This window comes from Emydura macquarii, unplaced genomic scaffold (assembly GCF_026122565.2).
Source record: "Emydura macquarii macquarii isolate MOO-44397 ecotype Brisbane River unplaced genomic scaffold, CSIRO-AGI_Emac_v2 contig_3517, whole genome shotgun sequence".
NCBI classification, from domain to species: Eukaryota; Metazoa; Chordata; order Testudines; family Chelidae; genus Emydura; species Emydura macquarii.
The window spans coordinates 8,295,630-8,316,833 of record NW_027133654.1 but is presented as its reverse complement, the minus strand read 5'-3'; the positions used below and the strand labels follow the sequence as shown (position 1 = coordinate 8,316,833).

The 21,204-nt window shown below is 41.8% G+C and overlaps 2 protein-coding genes across 3 annotated transcripts in view; one reads left to right on the top strand and one right to left on the bottom strand.

The window, feature by feature from the left end:
* GNPAT (glyceronephosphate O-acyltransferase) overlaps positions 1-11,882 on the bottom strand; it is a 45,950-nt gene extending 34,068 nt beyond the window's left edge. Inside the window, exons 1-2 of the mRNA XM_067535772.1 lie at positions 11,878-11,882; positions 3,767-3,955 (exon numbers count right to left, since the gene is read on the bottom strand). Coding sequence (XP_067391873.1) covers positions 3,767-3,874 — 108 coding nt within the window. The 5' untranslated portion in view covers positions 3,875-3,955; positions 11,878-11,882. The remainder of the gene's footprint in view (positions 1-3,766; positions 3,956-11,877) is intronic.
* Positions 11,883-11,899: 17 nt separating this feature from the next.
* On the top strand, positions 11,900-20,759 carry CUNH1orf131 (chromosome unknown C1orf131 homolog). Of its 2 annotated transcripts, none has more exons than XM_067535773.1 (7): positions 11,900-12,319; positions 12,928-13,297; positions 15,351-15,407; positions 17,034-17,129; positions 17,772-17,858; positions 18,829-18,881; positions 19,891-20,759. In XM_067535773.1, exons 1-7 carry the CDS (start codon positions 11,961-11,963, stop codon positions 20,018-20,020), a joined length of 1,152 nt encoding a protein of 383 aa, XP_067391874.1. In that variant the 5' UTR covers positions 11,900-11,960; the 3' UTR covers positions 20,021-20,759. The 2 variants fall into 2 exon arrangements, with proteins under 2 accessions (XP_067391874.1, XP_067391875.1); XM_067535774.1 differs by having other exon boundaries at positions 12,088-12,319; positions 12,933-13,297.
* Positions 20,760-21,204: the final 445 nt, after the last annotated feature.

The window sequence follows — 21,204 nt, the reverse complement described above, 5'->3', positions numbered from 1 at the left end:
TCCTTCTCTACATAATTTATTTCATCCTAAACATTTTCAGGTCTAGCAAAGCCTGATTATTTTAATCACACAGAAGAAACCAGTGACTGCCTTCTCTAACCCCACCAAAAAAAAAAAAAATCAATATTTAACAGGAAGTGGATTTTTATTATTTATTCAGGGCAGGCACTTTGCTCTCATTCATCTGTAAAATGCTTACACCACACTTCTTATCCTTCATAATAAATAATTATTAATTTATAGAGTGCATATCTCCTACAGCAGCTAGTCACTTATGCTATAAAACTAGGAAACAAGAAAGCCATATCAACCACAATGATCATACAAAAACTTAATCAAACAAATGCAGCTTAGCTCATGCCCTGAAACTTGCTAAACCAGCTCCAACAAATTGCCAAGGGAGCAAATTCCAAAAATGGGAGGGATTTTCACTCAAATGAGTAAATTTTCCCCATTCAGACAAGAAGCTGCTGTATTCTGTACCAGCTGTAGCTAGTAGGTATATTCCCAAGGCAGCCCCGAGTAGAGCATCTTGCAATAGTCTGAAGGAGAAAAGTTTGGGACTGGACCGGGTTACAACTGGCAAGGTCATGAACCTCCATGGATAAGTCTACACTGCAGCAGAGAGTGTCTCCCCCAGCCCAGGTAGACAGACTCATGCTAGCTCCACTCAAGCTAGCATGCTAAAAATAGTAGCGGGGCGGCGGCTCAGGGTAACCACGTCAGTCCAAGCCCGCTGACCTCCTGGGTCTGAGCTTGGGTGCGTAGCCCAAGCCACCACTTCCATACTGCTATTTTTCATTCACTAACTCAAGCAGAGCTAGTATGAGTCTGTCTGCGTGGGTTGGGAGACTCACTTTCAGCTGCAGTGTAGACATACCAAATGTTTGGAGGGGTTTCTGAGCAAGGGCCTAATCACCACTTATTTCAGCATTGCTGGCAGCTTGCCCTCCTGAAAGGATGGTATTGAAATTTGAGGAAGGACTGGTAAGTTACCCTTATGTTTGGCTGCTTAACACTCTCCATTATAAAAAAGTCACAAGATTATTTTAAAAAGAAACTAACACCTGCATAGTTTCCCTCAGGCCTTTAAAATTCAGCAGGGAGAAAGGTCTTGGGCTAGAGAAGTACATTTTCTTTATCTCATTAAATTCCATTCACCTATCTATTCTCCATGAACTTACCCAGTTCTCTTCTGAACCCAGTTATACTTTTGGCCTTCCCAACATCCCCTAGCAATGAGTTCCACAAGTTAACTGTGCCCAGTGTGAAGAAGTACTTCCTGTTTGTTTTAAATCTTGCTGCCTATTAATTTCATTTGGTGACCCCTAGTTCTTGTGTTATGTGAAGGAGTAAATAACATTTCCCTATTCACTTTCTCCATACCAGTCATGATTTTATAGACCTGTATCAGAACCCCTCTTAGTCATCTCTTTTCTAAGCTCAGTCCCGGTCTTTTTAACCTTTCCTCATATGGAAGCTGTTCCATACCCCTAATCATTTTTGCTGCCCTTCTCTTTATTTTTAACCATTTCTAAGAGATTATTTTCTGAGATGAGGTGATCAGAACTGCATATACTATTCAAGTTGTGGGCATACCATGGATTTATAAAGTGGTATTATGATATTTTTTTGTTTTATTATCTATCCCTTTCCTAATGATTCCTAACATTGTTAGTTTTTTTGACTGCCGCTGCTCATTGAGCAGATGTTTTCAGGGAACTATCCAATATGACTCCAAGGTCTTTTTCTTGAGTGTTAACAGCTAATTTAGACTCCATCATTTTATACATATAGTTGGGATTATTTTTTCCAATGTGCACTACTTTGCATTTATCGGTATTGAATTTCATTTGCCATTTTGTCAACCGGTTTAGTGCAATCCCTTTACAACTCTTCACAGTCAGATTTGGACTTATCTACCTGGAGTAATTTTGTATCATCAAATTTTGCCACCTTACTGTTCACCCTTTTCCAGATTATTTTATGAAAAGCTTGAACAGCACAGATCCCAGTACAGATCCTTGGGAGACCCTACTACTTATCTCTCTCCATTATAAAAAATGACCATTTATTCCTACCTTTTGTTTGGTTAGCAGTTATAAAGTGTTAAAAATTGCCATTTCCCCCACACAGTCACCATCCCCTTCTTGGACCTAGAACATGATCCTGGTGTCCCACTCCACCCAGGAGTACCAGACAGGGCAGGAGTTCCTTTAACTCCTTGGAAGTGGTGGGAGGAAGGCAGCAAGGACCACATCCTGGACCCAGCAGCCTATCCCCAGTCTGGGATAAAAGCCTTCCCTTGCTGCCAGGTAATGCAGTGAGTCTTGTGGCTCAAGCAGTAGCAGGCTATGCTGAAATGCTGAAAGTTCAGGATTCAAAGCCTGATGATGATGCATGATGGGAAGGTTTATAACAGTTGTTTTTACTAATTTTTTCTAATTTGTTTTGACCACTCTCCTTTAAAGAAAGATAGAAAGTTACATTTAAAAAAACCAAGATTTAGGTTGCAAAGTTAACCACTCAAAAGGTAGGAAATGCCAGATTTATGGTTATCTATGCAATCTTTATTCTAAGCTCTACTCCTCCACCAACAGGCACCTACCTTACCATTACCACAGTTACCATAAATCACACCCCAGAACCTTACCTCTGCCTCTTTTTACCCTTCTATTCACAGCGCTTTGACACTTTTTAGTAGTTGTGGATGTTTGGGATGGTAATTGGTTGTGCTGGGAGTAGGTATTTAGTAAAGGGTCACGTGCAGGAGGGTGGTTAAAAGGGTGATGAAAAGCTAAATTTCCTGGGAGGGAATGCCAGGGATTAAGGTTGCAGTGTAGGGTATTTGTGCTAATAGTAACGAAGAATAGAGGATATGTAATTAGGTGGCTTAATTTTACATTTCCTCGCTTTTGTGGGTTTTGGTCAGGTATGTTGTATATATAGCAATCCCAACTACTTCACAACAGTCAGGGGTTTTTTGTGTGTATTAATTTCCTAGAGTTTTTAAATGCCTCATTGTATGTGCGCATGTAGTGGGAGGAACTGTAGTGCACAGCTGGTGACTCAAAAAAACCCAGCCTTTGTGTCTAACATATCAACTTTCAGTTATAATGTGAATAACTGCTAAAAATAATCCTAAAGCCCCTTTAAAAAAAACAAAACACCTGTCCATTCCACAAGATCTACTCAGGATACACTACTTCACCAAGTTTTGTGCAGACAGAAATGTTTTTTTAGGAGGTATCAGTCAATGAAAAGGAGGACTGTCAAGGAAAAAATTCACCCAGAGTCCAAATTCAAATACTACTTCTGTGAAATTTAACACAGATTTAGAAAAAACAGGAGTTTATCCTCCATTTTAGAACACAACACCACCTATGAAGTCACTAACAGATGCCTCCAAATCAAAGCAATCCTACTGACTCAGCTGCTTCAGGCAGTAGAATGCTTATGTACTTCATAATGTTGCTTTTATCAACACCACTAGAAAGTCAAGCAGAGTAAATAAACTGTCCAACATGCTGGTATGCCTGCAAAATCAAAACACTGCTTGGAGAACTGATCATCTACTACACCCCTTTGTATATTTATTTTGCCTGCTAGCAAAGTGTGATGTTCAAGTTATTGACTTAGTGGTCTTTCCATCAACACATAAATAACCTGTTTTACAGAGATCAGAAAAAGGTTTCTCCCCTTCTCCCACACAACGTCTATCTGGATTTCATCTACTATGTATTAGAGTCTCTGTGGTCAGTCTCACCTGTTTGATAATGTACTGAACTTGCTCAGACTGTAGAACACTATTTTTAATGGCACTTGGCTTGCAAGGGGGAAGTCCTTTGTAAATGACAGGAGTGTAACATTTCATTGCATATCGCAGGTCACTGGACTGCCGTCTCTCCTCCAAGATATCTTCAAACTCATCCCTTTTCTTCGACGTGAGTTCTTTCTGCTGGGAATATACAAACAAAGAATGAGACCATATCTTAAACCAGCCAATGGTATTCTTAGATACATCAGTTAAGTTTTATTCTGCTTTCATGTAATACTTTTATAATGTTTATTTGAATTTTTAAACTAATTCCCATGCTTTGAGTACATATACAAACATTATATAGATTTAGCCTTCCCCACAGAGAAGAGCTTGGCAGAACAAATGGGCTTTGAAAGTCAACAGGGACCCACTGTGAAAGTGCCTTGCCTCCAGCCTCTTCACAAGTAAACTAATGGGTTGTGACATAAACACCTCTGATTTCAACTATTGCAATTGCATGCAAGGAATGAGGTGATCTCTGTGATATCCAAGATGCAACCCATCTAAGGCTAAGGATAAAAATCAACACCCTAAATTATACCTCAAGTCAAACTGGAAGGTAGTGCAAACCAGGGAACCCAGGTGTAAAGTAGTCCTTGAAGGAAACACCCTTCAGCTGGTGCAAAATGTGATGACCAGTTTGTTAAAGTTTCTGGGTTGCTTAAAGCATAGGCTCATGCAGCATATATTGCATTTATCCAATCTGGAGGTGAGAGAGGCATGGATCACTATGGTAAGATCCCCTATAAAAGAAGAGAACCTGACATCTCTCTGGCCAAACACGAATAATAAATAGCTTTTTTGGCCATTGATACTAACTCAGCATCCAGAAGCAGCTGTGGATCCAACAAGATGTCAGGGAGCAAACCTGAGCGACAAAAGGCAAACTCTTCCTTTTGAGGAGGCTGATGTTTTCTATGCTAATCGCTCTGGCTAGTCCCCTTAGTCTTGCTGGGACTGTCTCAGCCATCTTGTACACATCCATATTCAAGCAGCAGCAAAATACTAGGCAAATCAGTTAATTGCATTGGCTGGACTCAGTGAAATGGAAATATAAAGCTGATTGTTATGTGCACATCGGAGATGTAAGAGTTCATGTTGCCTCACTGTATCTCACAGTAGCCTCACAAATATGTTGAGCAAGAAGAGTCATGAGATAGAAACCTTCAGCTACCAACACAAGAGGACCAATGGGGCAGACAGGCACCACCCTCTTGGCCTGAAAAGAAGTCACTCATCCCTGCCAGTGACCACAGCAACACTGTGGCCAGTAATGTGGCCAATGCCAGGGCACAAAATAGTGCTAGTTCATATATTAAATATATGTATAATGACATAAAATATATTGGTATATAAGTTAAAGCCTTTATTCAGTTAGAAAAAAATAAATAAATCAAAGGCAGCTGACAGATCTGAAAGGGCTTGGGTCCAACACACATTGGTGGCCTGAAGCAGAGAGAGATAAATGTTCCCCCTGTTGCATTTCTGAACTAAAATAGTATGTCTGTTCATACCACAAAACTCATCACATAGCCTGCACCCAACTTTTCTGTGTCAAGTATACAGGAACTTTAAACTCACCTGAAAAAGGTGTGTATCGTATTGGAGGACTGTAAACTCTTTGTTCAAGGGGAAAAAGGCTATATTTTCTACCAACACCACTGAGCACATGAGGTAGCAAAGGGCACAGTAGTCTCCTGCATGCATCCCAAACTCACAGCTATGTTAGTACTGCAGTAAAACCCTCCAGCTGCTGCTGAAATATGGTCTGATTCAAGTCCACAGAAATCAATGGGAATCTTTCCAAGACTTCAGTAGGTCATGGATTAGGCCCATAGTTTTAATTTTGGACAAGGTCCTGGGGACTATCTGTGAGGGGTGTGCAAATCCCAGGGAAGTCCCAATTATATTGGGATTGCTGGCAGCTACTTTCTAAAAAGTAATTAAAAAATAGTGTGTATGATGTGGCTAAGTTAACCTTGCTATTAGAACCTTTACTCTTCCATTTTCCTTATTTGTATTCAAAGTTGCAACTAATTTAGCACTACTATCATTTTTTTGCATTTTATTTCTCTTTTTATATATAAAAGAAAAATAAAACAAAGTGCCTTAACTATGGCCCTATAGAGATGTGCAGTTGTGTTGGCATGGCTGCACAAGTCTTTAACTGCACCAAATGATAGTTACACAAAAATCTGCAGCTACAGCATTATAAAGCCATTGCATAACTCAGATCTGTGCAACATTATAGTGTTGCAGATAATTATGAAACTAAAAACCTAATAAAATTGTTTTACTGGGCTTGTTCACAGTTGTTTACAACTATGTTATTTTAAAATCCATTTTTTTATGCTTACCAAACAACTCTTGCGCATAGAAGGGAAGTTCTGGGAGACCTTAAAGTTCAGCCATTTAAGTTACTTGTACGTACGTGCACTCACGCACACAGACATACAAAAACAAAAAACACACAAAACTTCATTTTTTTTTTACCTGCTTATCTAATTCAAAAGAAGAGAAACAGATTTTACGCAAAATCTTTCCAAAGCAACTCATATTTGTGTAAAGACCAAACAAAGAAATTGAGAGGTGAGAATTTACAAGGGAAAACAGTTGTTAAATACAGATGTGTCCATTTAAAGTTCCTTACTTTTCAATACACTGAAAAAATCAAGCAAATCATAAAACTTTCAATCTTTGCTTCTCCCTCCAGTCTCCAATCGATCAGTGTGCTACAAAACCTGAGTAATCTAAGAACACATGTGATATGGCTGGTATTAATGTGTGTAGCGTGCCAGCTGTTGCCACTTATCTCTCTGCATCAATCCTCCTGCTCAAAAATAAAGCAGGCAAAGAAGAATCTATAAAAGGGGATCCAAGTCCTGTAAAGGGGGGCAGGACATAGAATAGTGCTAGTTCATATATTAAATATATGTATAATGACATAACAAAATATATTGGTACATAAATATAAGTTAAAGCCTTTATTTCAGTTAGTAAAAAATAAAAAGCCTTGCAAATTTGGCAATCTGCAGTTATGTAGAAATGAAAGAATTGCAAAACTCAGCTTTGGCATTATCACACTTATCAGCCACTGCCAATGCCACCACAGAATGCTTATCTGGTGACAGCAGATTTAAAAAAGGACACTGTCAAGTTAAGAGTCACATTTCTATCTGACTGAATGGCCAGATTACAGAAATAGCTCTACTTTCTCAGATTGCTTACTCTGTGCAATTTGACAGTGCTTTGCATATAGTCAATTTCTCTTCTGTGCTGGTTCCTTTCACTTCCTGGCCGCAAGCACTGCTGAGGGAGCCCCATGTTCACAGTCTTCCCCAAGCACTAAAAGCAGAGTGGTGTTCCTGTTTCACACAACAGCAGAACTACTATTTCAGTTTGGCTAACTCCCTCAGTTAGAAAAGTATATTAAATATTTTAAAACGCATCAATTAACCGTTGTCACGAGAAACATATAGGTACTGCAGGATACTGGAATGGACCAGCAGCCATGAGCCTGGAATTCCCCAAACTCCGAAGAGCCACTGAAGGAGGTTGTCCCCCTGCTCTCAGGATACCAGTATGGAGCCAGGGAGAGGGGTAAAGAAGAATTCAGGAACTTGATCCCAGACCTCTACCCTGGAACTGGAAATTTCCTCCTCCTCCTCTTCCTCACCCACATACCTCTTCAGAATACAGGTAGGGGGATGGTTGAGCATCCCACCCCCCCAAATCCTTTCCATGAAGCAGGGAGAGGAAATCCAGGAAAAGCAGGTTTAGATATGTTCCCTCCCTCCCTCACCCACTTCCACATAGCCAAGAGAGAGATGAAGGGGAAGTAGCCAGGGCATGAGATCCTCTAGACTCATCCCTGGATCCTGCCATATGGAAAGGGGACACATTAAAGTCTGGCAGCAAGCCCCAGGCACCGTCCACAGTGCTGTGGAGTGACCCTGGCTAGGAGGGGGAGCACAGGGATGAGAAAATCTCCACTGGTTCTTGTACTCAGAGCCAGGAAGCAAAAGCAGGTGCCAGGGCATGGTGAAAGAGGGATTCATTAAGCACTGGGAGTCTCCATGAACACAAAAAGCAGTGAAAAGGCTTTTGTTACTGTTATAGAGGTGCAGGAGATGGGAGAGAAGGGGCTGATCTTCACTTCCCCATTCCCAGCACAAAAGCCCCCGTGCAAGGGTCCACGGAAGGGCAGTCTTCGCTTCACACATCAGACTCTGACGGTACTAGGGAGTGCTAGAAACGGATGATAAAGAGAAATCTTCTGCACTCACAGGGACCATCCTTGGGGCCAAGGAAAAACTCCCATCTCTTCCACAATGCCAGAGAGCAGCTGCCAGGAGCCTGTGGCGGTCTCCCTCCCAAAGGCCTGGGAGGTGAGAAGCAACTGCAGGAGGAGTCAAACAATAGGTGCAGAGGAGCAGCAGGAGGTTCTGCCCTCAATCCTTTCACAGGCCAAGATGGCTGAAAATTGATTACAGTGGGAGTCAAGTGAGGAACAATGGAAGGCTGGGGAGGCTCCCCTTTAATCTACTTTAGGACTAGGAGAGGTGAGGAACTCACTTTCTCTCCCGTCTCCCTGACAGCATTTGTTTTAGTCCAGAAGGCGCTCCATGCTCACTCACAGCACTACAGCATAGTCCACACCAGCTGAGAGCTTCAGGTTCACACACAATTCTGTTACTCACACACATAAAAACTTCATTAACAGGAATTTAAAGTTGTAGGCCCTTAGTACTGCCCTGTGCGCTCCTATACACAGCCACCCAGTCTTGGCTCTCACTTCTTTGATCCCTGCCTTAAGGAGCTCGTCAAGGCAAACACAGTATCATGGTGAAAGTCCATGGGACTGTCTGACTAAGAGTGCTGATTTGGAGTTGTGCTAGGCAGTGTAAATGGCAAATTTGTTTACAGCGGACTATGGTACTATTATATTCCTAATTCCTACTGCTATGCCAAGAAGGGCCAAGTTACGGTTGTGTAGTTGTGATGTGTGGGAAGTGCCACATCAACTTTGCACTTCCTAGTTTTCTAATGTCTGAGCTTTGGAAATTAAACTTTAACACTCTCAGGGCATGAGAAGCACAAGGCAGTGCTGAGTGCCTACAACCTCAGCTTCATGTTAAGGATGTTGTGTGTGTGTATGAATTTTCCACATTTCGGAGGGGGAGAGAAGGCGTTGGGGCAGTGAGGAGGCCACAATTAAATAGTGGTAATTGCAGTATTACTAACTCTTCTGAGTTCATCACAAGTCACACTATTTGGTGTGTCTCATAAAGCCACAGCTTCTGGATTCATGTGATTATGTCAGCAGCTCAGCTTTCATTTTTAAAAACATTCATTTCTAGCACTAATGTTGGCATAGAAAACCTTGAAAATGTTAATGCAAAAGGCTCAAAAACCTGAAGATAAATTAAAAAAATTCCAAATTGTTTCACTTTTGGTCTCATGATTTTTTAGCCACTCATGATTTTTGGACGTTTGACTCATGGGATTTGAACATCTGGATTTGGAAATACTGTACTGCAATAGCAGAGCCTCTATCTCTGACACAATAGGAAGCCCTACTGATTACATGGGACTCCACACCAGCATAAGAGTACACAAATCAAGTCACAGTCATCACAGATTCAAGAAACCACTCTACTTCAAAGATTGAGTTCCAATCTCCTTTCTAGACTTCAAACATGCACACATCTTTCAGCTGCTCCTAAATTTCTCAAACAAATTCCTGTTAGTCTGGAGTTCATGATTCTGTGTGTAGGAATCTACATGATTCTGTGTGTAGCTGGAGTAGATTTTTTAAAAGTTGAACAAATTTTGCTCAGTTATTTGAATGGAGAAGAGTTTTCCCGTATGTTCTAAATAAAAAAAAAATTGCATTACTTTAGGTAACTCAAAAATTGGCTGACACTAGAAATGTCAAACTGTGCTTTTTTTGTAGATCCTCACTAGGAAAGGGGGAACAAAAATCCAGTTTTACGATAAACAGTTTTATAGTAAAAATGCTGAAGCTGGGAATTTTACACATGTATTTGTGTAAGTGCGCTGGGAGAAGGAGGGCAGATTCCTCAGTTAAAGATACACTGCTGAACTGATACACATAGAACCACTCTAGTACTGCTATCCCACTACACAGCCACATGGTGTGTCTAAAGCATTCTGGGCCTGATCCAAAGCTCAATTAAATGAATGAGAGAGTCTTTCAGTGGACTCCAATGGGCATGAATCAGATCATTTAACAACAAAGGCTACGGATACACTGACAGCAGCAAAGTCGCCGCCGCTAGATTGATTGCTCTGGATCGATTGAGCTGGCAGTGAAGACCCGGTTCAGTCGATCCAGAAATCAACCTACTAAGACCACCTTTGCAAGTGGCGTAGCGCTGCATCGACGGGAACACGGTTCCCATCGGCGCAGTGCAGTGAAGATGGCGCGCAGAAGAGGAGCCCAGAAGTCTACGGGAGTTATGCAAGTTTTTTACGTAGCATGCATAACTCCTGTCAACTGCCGCCAAATCCCGGAGGTAAGTGTAGACAGGGTCAGAGACATCTTTAAAGTAGTCTTGGTGCTTTTTCCCCCTCCCCTATTCTCCTTGAAACAGATAGGGTTAAGTGCAAAGACTAGCTTATTGTAGTATTAGATTTGAGAAGTCAAACACTCAAAAGTCAGAACATTACAAGAGCTACAGTTTCAATCAAAACATCTTGTACATAACACAATACTGATTAAACTAACAATACTTTAGGTTTCCATTAACAAGGTGTTTGCATCATATCTGCAACACAAACTTTCTTTTGGTGATAGGGAATTTCATTAAAACTTCATTCCAATTATGTAATTTTTTAAAAAGGATTCAGATGGAAAAGAAATCTCCTGTAAAGGGAGAGGAACTGAAATAAGTAACCACTTTTGGACTTAGGAGCATATAAAGAGGTAGTTGATGTCTTATGGACAGAGCTCATACAGAAGAGTCAGAAATTCAGTGAACATTAGTTAACAGAAGTTTAGATTATAGTAAATTAGTGCTGTTTATTGTTAATTTAAACAGCTATCATACTTTCAAGTCTCTTTCTTGTCTGGACCCGATTTCTTCCATTCCTAAGTAATTCTCACTAGTGTGTGGGTGGTGAGATTAGCCTAGAACACACAGCCATCATCACACCAGCACCATTTCTTGTCATTTATAAGGATGTATTTATTACCTCATCACAAAGTGCCCCCCCCCAGGCTACTAACTGTAAGATGCTATAGCTATATTTTATAGGTTTTATTTGTACTGGACACATTTTATATCCTGTCTGGGAAGCAGAGGCAGAGAGAAAAACATACAGTGACTAAAAAAAGTGCAGGCGGAAGATATCAAAGAACCCTGAATGAGCCAGTAAAACCAGAATAAGAGAGTAAAGGTCTCATTGAAACAAGCAGCAAAAGCGTCAGAGAGCAGGAGGTTGTCAACAGTATGAACCCCTGGCCTTTGGAGGTAGTGGGGGCAGAGAAACTAACCTCCTGCCTCAAAAAACCGCTCTGCTGCTTCCCTCGGGGGAGGCGCTGGTGAAGAGCTTATAATGCACAACAAAATCATGCCTGGCCCAGGACTCGGGCAAACAGCCAGCGGCCACTCGGTTGTACCTGGCGATGGCAAACATCTGTCCGCGGTGGCTGCCAAAAGCTACCCCCCGGCGCGGGGAACGGGCCCCGCATTGCGACCAGCCGGGAGCGGCTGAGCCGGGAGCAGCGCTCGGAGGCGGCTCCCCCGCCGGGCCGGGGCGGGAACCTCACTGAGAGGAAGGCGGCCGTTCGCTCGATCGCCGTCGTTAGGGTTCAGAGTGAACGGCGGCCAACAGCCGCAGCCTCCCCCTGCGCTCAAGGCGGTAACTCGCTCCCAGCCGGTGAGAATCAACTCGGACCGGGCCGCCCCAGCCCAGCCCAGCCCAGCCCAGCCCCGGGGGAGGTGACCCGATGCCTCCCCAGCGGCGGCGCCCCAGAGCCTGGCTGAAGGAGGCCAGACGCGCGAGGCGGAGGCCGTGCCCCCGGCACCTACCGAGAACGGGGGGCCCCGAGCCGGGAGCGCCCCGCCGCCGCCATCCTGCCCGCGCTGCCGCTGAGCTGAGCCCGCTGCGCCTTATGGGGTTCCTTGGCCTCTGCCGCCGCCGTCGCCGCCTCCACCCGGAGCGCCCATCCCTCCCTCGCTCGCGCTGCTTAGCGGCGGCGGGCGGCTCCTCCGAGCGGGGGAGGGGCAAGGGAGAAGCGACCCGCGGGCGCCGCCATGTTGGATGCGACGGCGGCTGCCTGGGGCCAAAAGGTAGAAGCCGCGCCTGCGTTCGTGCCGCGTGCTGGGTTGGGGGAGAACGCGGACGCTCCCCTGAGGATGAAGAAGAAGAAGGGGAGCGGCCGGCCGAGCGGGCGCGAGGAGGAGGAGAAGGAGGAGGCGGCCGCGCGCTGCTGCCTGCTGGACGCGGTGCTCAGCTCCCTGTACGATCTCGGTGGGTGAGAGCGGGAGCCGCGACGTGCGTGCAGGGCCGGGCGCTCCTGTCCCCTAGGCAGGGCTTGGTGCTCCTGGGCTGCTCCTAGCAGAGGGGGCCTTCCCGCTGTTCGTGCTGCAGGAGCCCATTGCAGACTGTGCCCCAGGTGGGAGGGGGCACTGGCAGTGCCGTTTGAGTGACCCCAGAAAGTTTGTCCGTAAGCCCCTCATCCTACCCCGCCCCCCCATAGGTAGGTTTCCCCGAGCAGTGTGCGGGCAGCTGTCGATTCCTCCCCCTCCACCCCAGATCAGGAGCTCACTCTCCTTTGGCTGTTGTTTTCATGGGCTCCTTTCAACATGGCTCTATTACTGTAACGTGTAAACTCCCTTCCACCCTCCAATTATGTGCTTAGCATTTAGCTTTTACTAGGCTAGCAATACTTTACTATCTGTCTATCATGTGCCAATCATCACAGTGGTACATACACACCATGTGGTCCCTTGTGCAAGTAAAGCTATGTGTTGATCAGCTGTACAAAAGAGGATTGTGGAGGGAAAACAGACAGTAAATATCTTAAAGTCTGATTATTGGATACATGAGAAAAGAGAGCTGAAATGTTTGTTTTGAAGCACAGGAGAAGAGCCACTAGTTAAAAATGAAAAGAAAAAGATCCAAAAGAAAAATGTGGAGAACAAGATGGGATCAGAACCCACCAGAACTGTAACAGAAGATAGAACTGCATGTCCTGATTCAGCAATCCCAGGCAAAAGGAAAAGTGCTTCCAGTTTCTTTGAAAAACTGAAAAATGAACTCCATAATGACTCTGTTAATTCAAAAGAATCCATCCATCCATCCATCCCAGAATCCAGCAGTCCTAATGCTGTGTCACCCAAACCTACGCAACAGGGAAAGACAACAGAGGTTGAAGTTGTGACATTTCATGGTTGGAATAAAAAGAAGAAACCTAAACTGGAACTCACTCAGGACAATGTTTCAAAGGTAATGGGCCATTCATTCAAATCAAAAGAGGTGGGCCAGGTCTCTGAAGTAGTACAGAGCATTCTTTCATGTGCTTGGCTGGCTGGTTTTTGTTCACATGCTCAAGGTCAAACTGATCGCCATGTGCAGAGTCAGCAAGGAATTTCCTCCCACATCAAATTGGCAGTGATGGTGGGGGGTTTTCATCTTCCTCTGCTGGTGTGGGTATGGATCACTTGGTTCACCTGGGTGCATCTCAGTTTAATCAATTTCCTGCTATTGCAGGGTCCTCAGGCCCTGGTGCACCTCAGCTCCTGCTAGTCTAAGTCTCTCAGGTAATAGTTTAGTCTCCTGAGGGGTATAATACCTTTGTCTAGTTTGGAGAATCAGATGGTTCAAGGAATTGGGGATGGGATAATGGCTCAAATCCAGACCAGATCCGTAGTTGTTTGGTGGTCTCACTCCAGTTCTCAATGAGTGTGTTCAGATCCCAGAAACCACCATCAGAACTGGCTGTACCTGGCCCATTTGTTGGCAGAGTCAGCAGAGAGACAAGGATTGACCGAGCCTGGCAACTGAACTATCACCCAAACCTAGAAGAAGTTCCCTTCAGTTTATTAATTAGTTACAGAGTGTTAAAACTGGGTTAGCCAAGCTTATGTGTCTATTTCAAAATAATGTTTGTTGCCTTGGTGACTAAGGTTCTGATACAAAAACCAGCTTTGCTTGGGTGGACCCCTGTGCCTTCATGGAACCCCATTGCCTTCAGCAGGGCTCTGTGCCACCACAGTGGAGCTCATTGCAGGCTTGGGACCTTAGTCATGAACAGCTAGTTAGAGCTCTAAACTATTGTCCATTTTATGAAGGGTTCTATTGTTCATCCCTCTATTCCAAGAATCTCTTTAAATTGTCTTCCCCTCCCCAGCACGGTCTTCCCCTTCCTCCAGCAACTGAAACCCTCTGAGAGTTGTGGGATTTGTGGTTGAGTCTGCAGCCATAGAACCTTGGGCAGCATAGCCTTCCAGTCCCAGCTGAGGCATGTTGGCAGGGTAACGTGGAGAAGCTTGCATTGCTGCTGCCTCTGCTGTCCATCCGAACTCCTTTCACGAGCGTGAACTTTACCTTTTGAGGGGAAAAAATCATACAAAGCCGAGCAGATATAGGGCTCTGAAGTGATCTAAGCTCTGTGTGTCTGAGTTTCTTAGCAGAGAAGATGTAGTTTGCACTTTTCTGATTTTGAGCCAGTGATACCAGATTTTATTTTTGTTGACTGTGCTCCCACTTAAGATTTTTGTCTTGCATCCATCATTAAAGATGGATATGTACATTAATATATTTGTTTGTGCATACACCTATAAATGGAGCATTGTCCTGTGTATTACCACCAGTTGTCAGGCAGCTACTGGTACCACTGTTCCCTTAAGGGAACCCAATTTTTCCATGGCTGATGTACAGTTTGTCTTGACACCATTCTGTGTGTCCAGTATTTAACATGTGAAATAAGTCATTTCAAGTTCATATCCTCCTTTTATTCTTTCTTGGTGATCTTATTACAAATTAGTTATAGAAGTACATGGGGTGAAATGTCTTTTGCAGGCAGTATTTTTTTCTTCCTGACAAACTGTAAATTAAATTTGAACTTTTAAAGTGAATCTTAATTGTAAGGAAGTCTGCACTGGAGATGTTATGCAGCATATGGCTTGTGTATGTCTAAAGAGAGAGTAATTGTAGAATACCAATCTCCACAGAAGACAATAGATTCTGCTTTTAAAATGGATTATTTTTCTTGTGTGACATTTGCAGTGGTAAAAGACTATCAAACAGGAATGTGCACACAGGACAAAGAAATATATGCATTTTTAGAAATGATACTCTGTACACTATATACAATTGTTCCTTTTAAAAGAATAAAATGTATACATATTGTAATAGAGACAGAAAAGGTTCCTTCCTACTGAAAGACTATAATCTTTCTAGCATTTTATTGGCATTCAAGAAACTCTTACTATTGGCACACATTTTAAATCACTGCTAGTTGTCAAATTTAAATGGAAATGTTTTCTTTTCTTTGTAGACAAAGGTGGCTATTCAAGAGAAAAATGTGGATGGACAAGAATTTAACTTAGAAAAAGTAAGTTACCATGGCTTGTCTAATCATGATGAAGCTGTGTGTGTGTGTTTGTGTGTGTATTTACCTGCTTCAGAAAGTTAAAATGGAGACCAATTTGGAATGTACTTAGATGTGCATATCTTGTGTAGGGCACCCTTTGAAGATGGATGTATCACAGCTGTTCTCTGACCTCTTCTTTCTAATATATCGGTAGCCACTAACGAAGGGTCACTCTGTGTGAGCTGTTTATGCTGTATGGATGCCCATGATAGTTACTATAATTTGCTGGTTTAGGCTTGCATTGATAGGGCTGGTTTCTGATCTCAGATAGGGGAGATTATATGTATCTTTTAAAAAAAAAAAAATCAGTTCCTGTTTACAACTTAATTTTATAAGGCACATAGTAATATGCATCCATGTATCAGTGATCACTGTTGGGTCTCTTAGGTAATCATTATTTCAGGTTTGTGTGTCATTTTATACACTTAATTTAATTTGATATCTTTGTTATGGGAGGTGATGTGTCCCTTTGGATGGGATACTGGACTTGGGAATCTCAAGACTTAAGGTGAAATCCTGGCCTACTGAAGTCAATGGAAGTTTTGCCATTAACTTCCTTGATCATACCACAGACTTCATGCATGCTACTTAACTTCTCTGTGCCTGAAATGTAATTAATGTGAAATGTAATTAATGTTCTGTGTTGCACAGTGCCTAGAATGATGGGGTCCTGGTCCTTGAATAATATTTAACCTTTTGTAAAATCCATGGATGAAAATGCTAGATAAGTGCTAAATGTTGGTGTGGTATAGCATTATATAATCAGTTGTTCCCCTCCACTCAGTGTTATATAATTCAGTTCTACAACTTCTTATAACGCCTCTCCCCCTAGTTGTTGTTCAATTATATTATGAAACTAAGGCTTGGCCTACACTACAGAGCTAGGCTGACATAAGGCAGCTTATGTCAAACTAATTATGTTGGTGTCTACACTAGAATGCTGCTTTTGCCAAAGGAATTGGCCTGCTACAATAATATCTCCACCTCCAGGTGTAGTTAGGGCTCACAGCAGTTAGTTGGGTGTAGTTTGGGCTCACAGCAGGGAGAATGTCAATTTCATCCTGTGAAATTGAGTCCATGTCCGGCTCACAGCTGGGGCTGTCACCCCTAGGGGAGAGGAGGAGACTGGGCTCCAGCTGTGAGCCCCACACAGCTGTCAGTGCCCCACAAGTCCCCACTTCAGTCAGTGCAAGCACTCATGGTGAGGATGTGCTCCACTGGCAGAAGGAGGGTACCGTGGACACCAACAGCCGATTGAATTACTGCAGTGTCTGTAGGTCGACCTAAATTAAGTAGACTTAATTTTGTAGTGTAGACAAGCCCCAAGAAGTACAAAAATGTCTCCTTACTACTTCCATCTCTGTCTGTCTACCCAGAGACTGGGTGATGGGTGAAAAAAATGAAACAGATAGTGGTAGATGTTCCACAGTAATACCAAATTTGATTAGTCTTATTTTATAGCATTTTGATTTGCCAAACATTTATTAAGTGTTCTCTGGAATGAATTTCCTTTGTGACCTGCCAACCATTGTTTTGTGATAGCTGATACCTTCTCTGAAAGGGTTGCAAATTTCTGTAACATTTTAGGCCCGTCTGGAAGTACACAAGTTTGGGATCACTGGATATGAAAAGAAAGAACAGCGAATATTGGAACAAGAACGTGCCATCATGCTGGGAGCCAAGGTACAAAATTGTTTGTTTTTGTTTTGTTTTGTTTGTTCTACAAAGGAAAAATTGGTTTTGCCCTGTTTTCCTTTATGGCATATAAAGATGGTACAAAATGTTGGGTTTTGTCTTTTTCTGGAGAACTAGTAAGGTGTATGACATCAGACACACCCAGGAAGTGAAAATACAATTGAGAGAGAAAGTGATTCTTATTGAGACCATTTGAAATTATTTTCTCTCAATAGTATTTTCACTTGCTGGTTGTCTCTGATGTCATACACCTTACTAGTTAATCCTTACTTAGCTTTTCCCCCAGTGTTTCAGTTAAGTTAAGGCCTGAGATAGCATTCCATCTACATTTCCAAGTCGTTCAAGAAACCACCACCAAAAAAGGGAAGAAAATAACAAGCAGAAAACCTTTTTCTTTGATTTTGGGGCTTCTTTTATTGGGGAGGAGTGTGTAGAAATCTTTCAGACTATTTTTATACATCACAAAGAAGCCTCCTGTGACCACCCCCGAAAATGGACACACAACCTATTTATTCTGTTTCCTTTTGCAGGCGCTTATGAAAGCTGATTCTGTGTAGAAATATGTAGATTTCTAGAACGGGTTTGACTCTTTCTTGCAATGATATCTTTACTAATCTTGTTTCACTACAGCCTCCCAAAAAGGAGTATTTGAACTACAAGATTTACCAACAGAAAATCAAAGAGAAGAAAACAGAGAAGAAAGAAGATAATAATAGGGTTTGTATGAGATATTTCTATAAAATAACAAAGGGCATGTTGTAATTAGCCCAGTAGCTTAATGGGATAATGACCCAGGTTTCATTACCAGTCTCGTACTATTTGGGCTGGTGCTCTGCCTTGAAGATGGGAGGATATTGTTTCAGTCAGATGCAACCTATTAGATCGTACTGTGGTATCGATGATCTTCTACAGAAGGATACTAGCAGTTCCATCTAGCCTCAAGAGTAAGGGGTTGTAAAGGATCGAACAGGAATTGGGAGGCCATCCTGTGGGACAGAGAGCATGTATCTCACTTCCCTCCCCCATCTCCTTTCCCCCCAGGGTTTTGTGGTGGGGTTGGGAGATCCATTGAGGCTTGTAGTAAGCTTCACAGAGATTGTATCTGTAAATTGCAAGAGGAGTGGGAGAACTTCTTGGGAATTGACTGGAGCTGCTGTTGATGCCGATCAAATCCTTTTCCTTAGTCTTTCCAAACTGTCTTGTTCATTCGTGGAATTGGGAAATAGATTGCCTCATTAGGAGGGGAGTCTAGAGCTTATTACTCCACTTACTCCCATGAGTTATTTGTCCTGACTCTAGTAAGTCTATTCCCATCTGTGAGGATTGTTCATATGACAATGGAGGATGCAGACTTAGGACCATATATTTGGTTTTATTTCCTGCCCACCGTCCCCACTCTTAAAGTTGACAAACTGTGTAAACCAAACCAACAGTATCACTTTCAAAAGAAATAGAATTAACTCTAGTGGATTTTACTGAACCATTGTCTAATTACATTTGACCAGATCCTCAGCAGGTATAAATCTACATAGAACCGTCAAGGATCTGGCCTGTTATTTAGGCTATCATGAAGCACCGTGCTCTCTAGACACACAATATGCAGGAGCCTTTATGTTGCGGACTGTTGTTTGGCCAAAAGCGTCTGTTTGTTTTCCACTGAAATGTTTATCTTTAAATCTGATATCAGGAATATAAATCTGATTCTATCCAGAAAAAAAGGAAAAAAGGTCAGGAGCAGAGGTGAGACATTTTAACGTAACATTTTAACTAAGTATTGATGGTGAACTCGGTTTTGTTTAAGCTTTCCTTGTGAATTGTCTGTAATTAAAAATGCAGTCTTATGCTAAAAGCCATGCATATCAAAATGGAACATGTTTTTCATACTATTGCAAAAACTCCTTACTGCAGCCTTGTGATCTTGTTTGCATCGAACCTTTCAAACTTGCTATTTTAAGCATTCTTAGTTCTGCTCTGGCTTGTCAAATGGTTTTGAAATAGTGGTTTGAGGGTAAGGTGAAGCACTTGGTTGAAATCCAGTACCTTCCCTCCCATCTTACAAAACAGTGCACTGTTTTTGACCCTAAGGAAATGGTTTGCAGGAAAAATTAAAAAAACTATATGACATGCTCAGAAGGTTTGCTTGCATTTTGTAATTACAATGTGGTTGGTTCACTGGATCTATTCTTTAAAGGCTTGTAGAGAAATACGTATGCTTTCTGATTTTATCCAAATATCTATGTATGGTTAGTTAATAAGTCAAAAGTTAATCACATGCATAAGTGTTTGCAGGATTGGGCTATATATTTGTAAATCTTTTCAAAATGTACATTCATGGAATAACTAGGGCCAGAAAAATAAGGAAAAAGTATGTGAAAAAGGCCACTTTTGACCTAAATGAAATAATGTACTCCTAATATTTTTCTTATTTTTGTATATATTGGTTTAGGGGTGGATGATTTAAAGTTATAACTGACTTTAGGGGAGGGCTAGTCTTCTATTTTTAATTTTGTTTTTAAAGTTTGTATCCTATTTTTGGAGTTTGTGTTAATTAAAAATGTATTTAGTGTATTAGACGCAGTGGCCTGTGGCTAAGACTCTATATTAATAAATTTCAAACTAGTCCTATTGCATAATTATAAGTAATGAAACAGATGTATTTTCACCTTAAATGTAGCTGCTTTTTTGCAGATATTTTGGATGCTTTAGATGATGACTTTTCTTTATCTTGATTCTTTTTTTTTAAACCTAGGAAATCCAAAAAGAAAAAATCAGCAGCCAGTATTTTGCCAACAGGACAGGTTGGAAAATTCACAAATGGGACCTTGATTCTTAGAGGTTGTGATGTAAAGAAAATCAAATCATCAAAAGTGATTAAATGAAACTATTATACCACATCAAAACAGAAAATGAGCTAGAATTAATTTCCTAACTAAGAAATGTCTGCATACCCAGTGTTTCTTTGCTGTATTTTAGTATCAATCTCACTGTCTTGGTGTTTATTTTACCTCAACAGCACTCCATTTCCACTCCAATGTGGGAAGAAAACAAAACACATTGTTACATCATAAATTCTGACTAAGAAAAAAAAGGTTATTTTTTCTTAATGACAAGTACCCTAATTAAACTATTATTTTCACTGGCTAACCAAGGTATTATACTTCATTAGTCTGAGAACTATTCAACTGATTATATTTGTGAAATCCTGTTGGAACAGGATTTTAGTCAAATATATGTTAAGTACAATGGATTTATCTTGTTTTTTTAATGTAAATATGATGCTTTAAAAGGCAAAAGTGTATGGTCAAAGCTCACTTAGCTGAACCTAGATCCTAAATAGTCATTTATCAGGCACATTCTGAATCTCTTGTTATTGTAGTTGAAGTGTTAGCAACAATTTAAGTGATGGTTGTGTGTGTTCTTCATTGAAATCAGCAGCAGACAGCAGTAGCGCCTTTCTAAAACTTTCACTTTCGGGAGCTAAAAATTTCTCTGTGTTGTTTCAACCCAAAAGTGCTTGTGTTTGTTTTTTAAAAGTGCTGGAGTTGAGAAGTTCCTTTTCCTTAACTCCTCTATCATCTAGCCCTCCTATCATAACCACAAGCTTTCTGACAATCCTCAGATAGGCTGCATCAGTCACTATTGAATCTTCCCTCTTCCAATACCTGTTACTTCCCCGCCCACCTTTTACTGGCCATCAGAGCCAGGGAGTGGGGCATCAAACCTTGGTCTCCTGCAGAACACTCATGGTACTACACTTACTATCGTATCCTGCCTATTTCAGTATTTATTTGATACATTTCTGGAGAATGGGAAACCATCCAAAAGTCTCTCAGTCACGGATTGAGCTAAATAACGTGTCTGAATACATTTTGCAAATGCTCAACCCAAACCATACAAAAATATACAAATGATTGGAGGAGGATTCATTCCCTGCCTTGGAAGTTAGTAAGTGTTTTAAACAAAGAAACCAATAATTTTGTGAAGAAGGTGCATTAAATCAGCAGGTTATTCTGCTAACTTTACCAAATTGTGAATTGGGGGTGGGCACTGTACAAGTGCAACT